Raw genomic sequence first — 10,273 nt, 5'->3', positions numbered from 1 at the left:
ACTTCGCTCCCTCACACTAAAGACTCCTTTTCACCTCCTCTCCTTCTACCCACTCTCTCTCCCTATACAATTTCTCCTCTTTTTTCTGGCATCATCTCACTAGCCCCTCTCCTACACTATCCTATATTTTCTTATTGCCCATCTACTTCCTTTACTCATCTCAATTCTGCCTCACTCTGTCCATATAATCTCTCCCATTTTTTGAACAATACTAGCCATAACATTCTACAAATTATTGTACTTACACAAATTTAGAACAAATGTTCTATTTCTCTAGTAACAGATTATTGCTCTACTCTTGGCATATCCTCATTATCTGTAACAGCTATACTAATATTGTATGTAGTTGCTGAACGTCTATTGTTTGTCATATAATCTAATTCTCTTATTTAATGACATTGTAGCTGACTGTGGAGCTTTTCTCCCCGGGTTTCTGCTGAAAATGAGATACTAAGCTCAGTCGCACTAACCCGGTCAACAAATGTAAAATATAATTAAATAAATAAAATAAACTGTCTGCTGCAAATGATCAGTAAAAAGTCCAAAGTACCCAAAGAAGTGAAGTCCAACCACAAAACAAATAAAAGCAGCTTTATTCCAACGAACCAAGCCACATTTTTTTGGTACCTTGGTGTGCTTTTTTACTGCTGCAAATGATGCAAACAGTTGCTACAGTTTATATTTTGCCTGCACAGGGTACTACAGCACTCATGTTTTAGTAAAAAGAAAAAAAACTTATATATATATATATATATATATATATATATATATATATATATATATATATATATATATATACAGAGAGAGAGAGAGAGATTTTACTTTTTTTATTTTAACTTTAAACTGTAGTAAATGTTTGCTACAGTTTAGACATGGAGTGCTATAGCACTCAGATTTGATCACAAATGCAATACCAGCTGTTAAAAGTCATAATTGCATAAAAGAGAGATCTTGAATGGCTGATTGCATCCTCTCAAAGCTTTGTGCTCGGAGCAGTTGCCTCGCTCACCCTGCCCTAGATATGCTACTTGCAGTGAGAGCTTTATTTCTAGTTTGCACTACTTTTTCACAATATGCATACACTCACTCAACAGCGGATAATTAATCCAATGAGTAAACCTCCCTCAGTTCTACTACAACACACTGGTCATAGGTGACTCGATATTGAGGCACACTGATGTCCCACTCACTAGGTTAAATAAGGAGAAAGTAACAGTCAGCTGTCTGTCCAGCACCAGGCTCCGCCACATAATGCACACACTCAGGTTCCTCAACAAATACAAATATAACTCTGTCATTGTACATGTGGGTCTGAATGACCTAAGATGTACCTCACTGGACAACATAAAAAGAGACATGGAGGAGCTCTCGGATTATGTAGCCCAGGTGGGTATGACCTTAACCCTCAGCGACATCCTACCATCACCCAAATTATACCACAGTACAAGCAGAAAATGACTGATTTCAACAATTGGCTACGTTTCTGGTGTCATTCTAAGGGGATCCAGTATCTGTCTGCCTGGGATGACATGATTGACAGACTTCGATGCTTTGCCAGAGATGGTCTGCATCTGTCACCCCTGGGCTTCCAGATACCAGCCAAGGCTCTTGCCACCCCATAGTCACTTTTTTAGGTGGTGTTCCAAAGACCAAATTACCACCGTAACAGCTAAAAAACAAATGCAATGTGAGGGTCATGCTGCTAAACGTTAGAAGTCTAAATATTAAAATGCACTCAATCGAAGCACTCCTCAAAATGGAGAACATCAACATTTGTGCCATAAGAGAGACCTGGTTCTAGGCAGCAGAAGGCAAACCTGCACTACCAGGCTATAACTCATTTCACACCTTTCAGCCCCAGAACTTGGACCAAAGCTCCAAAGGCAGTGGTGTTTCCATATTCATAAAGGATGCCACACCTCCAGACCGGTAGCCCAACATAATGCATCTGAGATACTTCATGTGCAGCTAACATTGGGTAAGACAGCAATTCAGGTCGTACCCTGCTATAGGTCCCCAACCATATCCCAAGACTCACACTCCACATTCCTAAGCACCCTGGAGCATATTAGGGTCCAACCTAACACTCTCATACTGGGCGACTTCAACTACCCCTCCATTAACTGGGAAAACTACTCATGTACCAATTCACTTGCCCAACGTTTCCTGGAATTCATTAATTCCAATGCCCTGGACCAGCTCGTTCTTTCCCCCACTAGAGGTAGCAACATCCTTGACCTGGTCATTACTAACATGAGCGACTGTTGCTCTACACCAGTAGTCAACTCCTCCCTGGTTAGATCAGACCACAAATGAATCACCTTGGAAATCCACCCCCCCCCCCCCCACAAAGGTAACCACCATGAAAAACTTCTCCAAAGCTAACGTTGGGCTCCTAAAAACAGAGGTGGCTGACTTCATGGCACCCATGCAAATGGAGAAGAGTTGCATGACCGCCGAATCATACACCAATGCACTGTACAAACACGTACACAAATGCATGGAATTCACCATACCCAATAGAACCAAGACGCTCTCCTCCAAAAAAAGGAGGCCAATCTGGTGGTCCCTTGCCATAAACAAATTCTACAACAGAAGGAGGAAACTGATGCAGAATAAGGTGAAGTCCCAAGACTGGAAAAACTCCCTTATCAGCCTCAACAAAAAGTTGAGATCCCTCATCAAATCCTCTAAAGCTAGCTATGTAAACAGAATTGCAGCAGATAGTAAAGACAACTACAATGCCTTCTATAGTTATGTAAAGAATCTCCACAGCAATACCCAGATTTTCTCTGGGCAACTACACAATGGTACCTCCTGTACCGAGCCAACAGATATTGCCAATATACTGGCCGACAGATTCAGTGCCAACTTTACCCCTCTCTCCTTCCCAAAGGACCAGTCATAATACCAGTAGATTGTCAGGCACCCAGTATTACTGATGCACAGTTTAAAACAGCACTGTCCAAGGCCAAGAATATGGCTTCTATGGGACCAGACAGTATCCCTGGCTGTGTTCTACATGAACTACAGAGTGAACTTGCACCTCATCTGTGTGCCCTGTTCAATCACAACCTCACCTCAGGCTTTGTCCCTATTGAATGGCGCACTGCTACAGTCATCCCTCTCCACAAAGGAGGAGTGACTACAGACCCTGGGAACTATTGCCCCATTAGCCTAACGAGTCTGATATGCAAAGCTATGGAACGCATCATTATGGGCCTAATAAACAAGGATATAGGGAATCTCCAAACTCTGGATCCCACACAGTTTGGTTTTGTGAAGGGGAGATCATGCCTGCTCAACCTGGTCAACTTCTTTGAGTCAGTCACCAGAGCTGTGGATGAAGGCATCGTGGTTTATACAGCCTACCTTGATCTGGCCAAGGCCTTTGATACTATTTCTCACTCAGGAATCATAGAAAAACTCACTAAGCTAGGCATTAACCTCTATATCACTAGGTGGGTTGCAAACTGGCTCACAGGTAGAACCCACAATGTGAGAGTAGCTGACTCAAAATTAGACTGCTGACCAGTCATGAGTTGAGTCCCACAGGGTTTGGTCATGGGTCCTCTCCTGTTTGGTATCTACTTCTCTGATGTCCAGGCCAACACGAAGGGACTCTGGCTGACAAATTTTGCAGACAATTGCAAGTTGGGAGCTATTATTAACTCTTCAAGTGATGTTGACATCCTACAGAAAGGCCTCACTGAGACCAATGACTGGTGTCAGAACCATAGCCTTAAGCTCAATGCCAAAAGATGTGTCGTCATCCCCTTTGGGAAAAACTCACTTCCCATGAATTACCACATCGATGGTAGTCCGCTGGACACTGAAGGTGGTAGAAGAGATCTGGAAACACAGGTTGACAGCAACCTCTCTTTTGACCACCACATTGCCACTGTGGTCAGAAAGCCCTTCTACATTGCACATCTCATTACTAGGGGTTTTGCATCCAGGAAGAAAGAGGTCATTGTCTTCCTCTACTCTTCCCTCATTAGGCCAATCATTGAGCACAATGCCCCATTTGGCATGTACCTCACTAAACACCTGCAACAATTGGAGAGGCCACAAAAGTACTTCACAGAGAGGATCCTAGGCCTTAAACATTTGTCCTATATGGACAGACTTAAAAAACTCTAACTATTCTCTGTCTCATATCGCCTACTTAGAGGCGATCTATGCTTGACTTACAAAACCATGTCTGACCCAGCTCTGATAGAAATGCTACACCTAATGAAATCACAATCCATTCGCACCACATACTCCAGAGACCTCAACCTCATTACCATAATCAACAGAACATGCTGGAGGGACAGGCTCATAACCCAGAGACTGCCCATGCTATGGAATAGACTTCCCATACATGTCAAGCAGAGCACCTCACTGGCCCACTTCAAGAGAAATCTTGATGAGTTGATGGGAAATAGAAAATTCACCCAAGGGATCATTCCAGTGGCTTTACTCAACAGAGGCACTGGGAACTAAGGTCGGGTGGCACGATGTCAGGGTAATCCTATGGGCTAGGCTTATAAACAATCAAATAATATCTCCCTTTCTAACCTGTGAAATACCTTTCTTTTTCACTCCTCACTATATGTCTTCCTCTTCAGCCTTGTTTTTCCCTTTAGCCACTCCTTTGCTGTGATGCTAGTCCCATCTAAAGCACATGTTTTCTATATACAAACAACAGGAATGCTAGCAGCCTGAAATAGGATTGCAACGCCAGCCCAGTTCTCAAAATATTTAATTCCACAGTAAAAAACAACTTATTGAGTTCTTTTATCCTATAAAATGCAGGACTTCATCCAAATAAAAAATCAAATCAATCTCTCCCTTTTTATAACAGCTCCTCCTTGAAGCTTAATTACTAATCAACCTGTTTAAAAGCGAACCACTTGAATATGAAGAAACAAGATAGTTGAATATAAAGTTCTACTGCATTTACTCTAAATTCAGTTCAAAATATACCAATCATTATAGGTTATTATAATGCAATGAAAATTATTAAAACCTTTTAAATGCAGGTTCATTGTTTAGTACTAGGCTAACTGCCCTTGTGAGCCATGTTAAGCCTAGCCAATTATCCCTTGTGAGACTCCAACCCTGCATCTTGTGTTTGTAAGGCAAAGACCTTAACCATTAGGCCACCCTCCTAACTCTAAGTTAATAAAAATTCCTTTATAGTTAATAAATTTAAAATTCAAAATGTAAAGTATATGAGGTGTCACTCAATTACAGACTTCATATATAATAAAGTTTGTAAGGACATTTGTTTCTTTAGTCCAGGTTTGTGAAAAGCATGAAGTCTAAGTTGCCATTTAAACTCTTTCACCTCTAAATTAACTTTCGCAATACCACCTCTAGGATTATATATCATCTGTTCTAATATTCCAAACTGAAATTTCCTATAATTTGCACTTGTTTCAGAGTGCTTGAAACATGTGTTGTTTTCATTTGTCTTCCTTATTTTGTAATTGTGCTCATATATACATCTAGGGAGAAACCCATTTTCTCTCTATCCCTGAGATAAACCCCTTCATTATGTGAAATACCAGGATCCTTATGAGATATGTCAGTATGCTTTATTCACCATACTTTAGGATGTGTCCTTTATTTTCCTGTGTATTGTTTTGCATATGTCTTTTATTTCTGTTATGATTCCTTCTGTGTCTTAAAGGAATGATTTAAGACCAGATACGAAATGAATATTTTTGGAATATATGTCATCAGTAATCCCATCCTCTGGAATCATCTACTATAAGTAGGCTACTCTCATGCTTCTATTATCATTCCATTCAACAACAGGTGAATCTCAAGGATCTCCAGCATAGTCTTCCCCTGTTTCAGGGCCACCATTGCCAGCATCACTTCTTCTTATCACTTTCTTATGGGTATTTATATGTAAGTCAAACTTCACCAGGGATTGAACCTTTGGAAATAGCCTGAGGTCTTTTACTGTCTATGATCTTGACCTGTGCATGTGTAAAGGCATGATACTGGTGATGATTTACACCTGCAGTGGAAAGCATACATTACATATAGACCATTACCACTTTTCATAACGTTACTGGGCATCCTTCCTTTTCTTTACCAGCCTTTCACCACTCTTTTTCTGTATATCATTCTTATGTGAACCACATATCTGCATGACTTTCATCCATATAAGTGCAAATGGATTGAGCTGAATTGTTTGGCATCAGTCCTTTGTCTAACCAGTTCTTTCTTTACCATTGTATCAAGCTAGTGATGGGTCATCACCCTCTGGTCTTGATGCACAAACTCAGTGACATGTAGAATTAGTTTAAATTATAGGAAGTCAAAACGTATCACAAATAAATAACTGTTAAAGTAACATCTGGTTGCTAATCTTGTATGAACAGAGTTTTAAAATTCTGTATGCACTATCTCATTGCTTACACTGTTCTGTTTTCATCCCCATGTATTGATCAGACATGACGTCATCTGTCTGCAGATGTTTAGACCACCCTAACGGTGAAAGCAATGGATTAGTCTTATTTGATAATATATGAAACTTTACATGATATCTGAGAATATTTAAGCCCTTTTTTCTGCAGCAGGGCTAGTCACCCAGAGGTGTAAACCTTGGCTCGATGATTGTCACTGTTGAAGTGACACCCCGTCCCCATGTGCAAAATGGGAAAAGGGGGTTGAGTATGGTTGGATGGATTTAAGTACTTTTATGCAAGCTATTCTACTTTTCCAGTGGAATAAAGGCAGGAGTTGCTTTTCCTAACAAAACATAGTTACTTAAATTTTCTATTTGTTTCAGAAATGGTCTTTTTCTTCAAATTCATTGAAGAAGAGACAAAGAAAAAAACATCACCATCATTCTGTGGTATTGTGCTCTCATAAGACCAGTCACTGAGTACAATGACCTCATTAGTGTGTACCAGGCCAGGCATCTGCAACAGCTGGAGCATCCATATGAATTCCTTTCAAAAAGAAAATATGTTGTGGAAAATAAGTCCATCTGAAAAACAAATAGCATTAGAAACTCCCAATGCAACCTTGTCTGTAACATAAGTTTGACATGCTGGAGGAACAGGCATGTGTCTCAGAGGCTCCTCCCTTCTGTGGGATAAGCTCCCCATCCATGTGGATCAGAGTTCATCCCTTTTTTTTTTTTTTTTTTTTTTTAATTAAATTATTAAATGTCTGTTCTTTGCAAAGATAGTTTAAGCATACTCTGAAGATGGAGATGGATAAATTTAGCCACTATTGTACTTGTATATGCTGTTAAACTGAATCTAATCTCAGTTTGGTATCAGATATGACATAGCAAATAAGGTAAACATGGTTAAAACTGTAGTTATGTGTTATGTATTGACATGATTTTATCAGTGTTCTAGCATTCCGTATTTACTCGGTTTCATCATTCCACTTGTTTTACAGGGTATGTAGAATCATTGAGTTACATGCTTAACAGTTTCCCATGCACCTAATGTCTTATAAGAAAATCATGTGGTGTATATGTTGTATATGAGTGCAAAACTCATTCAGACAATATGAATACACTAAAACTCGATGAAGTAAGAATGTTTCATTTGTAAACAAATAAGCAGCCATTAGAATATTGTCTTAATGATTACATAAATATGATGCAAACTTTGTCAAAGACACGTTCAAAACCATCTGTATCAAAAACATCATTCTCCCTGTTTTCAAGGTATTACCGACAATCCCAAAGATTACATTATGCACTGAAGGCCAATATGTTGTGTTGTTACTGTTAACAATGTGCTTATATACAGCAAGTAAAGCTCTGGCATGCATCACTGTAAGGCATGTTAGTTCTTCATGCAATTGGGAGCATGTTAGTTCTTCATGCAATTGGGAGCATAGGTATGATGACTGAATATTTTTTTTTAGCATTTTCCTGATGACTGGAAAACTTGAATGGGCTTCCAAGAGGTGAAGCCAAAATCACTACTACTTAAGGTTTGACCATGTCCATATTACAGCAAATGGTATATACAAGGCTGGCCTTGATAACAATTTGTTTTGTCCCCAGCCTTTCATACAAGTCATATGGATCACTTTAACATCATGTATACTTCTAAAGTGTCTCTGCTTAGAAATATAAAGACACCTTGTGAACTGTAGTTCCTAATAATATACATCTCAGACTACTAATCTCTTGTCGATTCTACCAGAATGTGAGCCTCTCGCAGTACCATGTACCAATCTAGAAAGTTATTTATGGATTACAGAGTGCTGATAGATGGCTTAATATGAAATCATTGTCTCCAGTACAATAATTAGATGTTTTGCTTATTCACATACTGACCTATTAGGATATTATCTGAGTATAATAAGCACATGCAAACTCCTGATTTTAATGTCTAAATTAATACAAATTATAGATTGGTATGGTATGCCCTAAATATATTGGAATGGCACAATAATTAAAGTGGTATCACATCATCAGGAAACATTAACATAAGTCTGTAGACCATACCTGTTAATTTGCACATATCTGATGTAGCTTTTAAATAATAAAATTATCAAATATATAAAGCTAAATGGCAAAAAAGAATATGTACATTATAAATAGGATAGTAACTGTGATTTCACATAAACCTGTTTGTTGATATTCACTTACTTTTATACAAACAATATCACATTAAAACAGGCCAAAATGGATGGTAAATGTATGTTGCTTCATTCATGCTTTTGGTTTAAATATAATTATTTCATCTGTTTTATGTACCTTTGGAATTATAGTACTTCCTGACCTTCTTTTAGATGTATTTCAAAAAAAGTGTATATTATTTGGAATACAGAAGACAAAACCAAGTGCTTCTTTTATATTTTTGGAGCCACTGTTTTGGCTTTTATTAATGTTTTAATACCTTGTTGAATATCTCTGTTTCTTAGAGTATAAATAACTGGATTAAGTGCAGGAGCAAACACAGCAGAAAAAATAGTACCCAGAGCATGGAAGTCATCAGAAACGTCACCCGGTCTGTATGAAGAAAAACTAATAACAATTGATATATAGTAAATGACTACGACTGTTAGATGAGAGCTGCATGTAGAAAATGTCTTCTGACGACCTACTGCAGAATTCATTTTCAATACAGCTCTGAGTATATTGACATATGAAAATACCACAAATGAAAAGGGTATTAAAACTAGCACTACAATAATTAACATTACCCATATAACAAGTAGTGTAATATCTGCACAAGCTAATTTGGCAATAGAGAAATGATCACAAAAGCAGTGATTAATTATGTTTGAACCAGTATAGGGTAAATGAGCAGTGAATATTGTAAGTGCCACAATAATGACAGAAGCTGCTACAAAGCTGCTCGCTGTTATGTGAACATTAAATTGTTTGTTCATAATGGTTGAGTAATGCAAAGGGTTACATATTGCTACATAGCGATCATATGCCATTACCATAAGAAGGAAACTTTCAAATAGTCCCATGGTGTGGGAAAAGCACATCTGTATAAAACATGCAGTGAAAGAAATATTGTTGACATTAAATAGAAGCAATGCTAACAGTTTTGGTATGGATGAGGTAGTGTATATAATGTCTAAAACAGCTAGGTTGCAAAGAAAGAAGTACATGGGCTTGTGCAACTTCTGAACTGTCACAGATGCAATCAGAATCAAAGCATTTCCTAGAAGTATTGTGAAGTAAATTATCAGGAGCATAGTGAATAATCCAGGCTGATAACCATGAAGATATGGGAAACCTGCAAGAAGAAATTCTGTAGCTTGATCACTGGTGTTATTACACATCATCATAGATCAAATGGAAATGATACCTGGGGAAAAATATATATAGTTATAAATTGTTACTACAATGAACAAGATGAATATTTAAGTTGCCTGTTTTTTTAATTGCGCAAAGAACATACTATAGTCAATAACAAATGTAATTTTCTCACTATCTTACATACTTTTGCGTGTTTTACTTCCTTGCATAGGTGCTATCAGTGGACCTGTGACCTGTATCTTTGTGGTGATAGTATCTAATGTTATTCTGATAAGAAGGTTCTCCTCTATATGGTTGAACGTACTTAATGTCAAATGAAAATGCTGAAATTAAGATTTTCAAACATACAGAAAGTTTTAAGTCCTAAAGATCAATCAACAAAAGATCGAGTAAGGAAAATCAACAAAAGATCTAGTAAGGAAAATCAACAAAAGATTGAGTAAGGAAAGATATTTCTTCTCCAGATTTTCACACTAAAATCTCCTATAAAACCAGCCTCAAATTCATCTGAATAGTGGC

The 10,273-nt window shown here is 38.1% G+C and overlaps 1 protein-coding gene across 1 annotated transcript; it reads right to left on the bottom strand.

The window, feature by feature from the left end:
• Positions 1-8,829: 8,829 nt before the first annotated feature.
• LOC122803188 (olfactory receptor 2AT4-like) lies at positions 8,830-9,777 on the bottom strand. The gene has a single exon (XM_044072800.1). The coding sequence runs from the start codon at positions 9,775-9,777 to the stop codon at positions 8,830-8,832; it is 948 nt and encodes a 315-aa protein (XP_043928735.1).
• Between the last annotated feature and the right edge of the window lie 496 nt (positions 9,778-10,273).

Source organism: Protopterus annectens, chromosome 5.part1 (genome assembly GCF_019279795.1).
Source record: "Protopterus annectens isolate FY-2018-M chromosome 5.part1, PAN1.0, whole genome shotgun sequence".
NCBI classification, from domain to species: Eukaryota; Metazoa; Chordata; order Ceratodontiformes; family Protopteridae; genus Protopterus; species Protopterus annectens.
The sequence above is the reverse complement of the archived record's forward strand: the minus strand, read 5'-3'. Positions and strand labels throughout refer to the sequence as shown.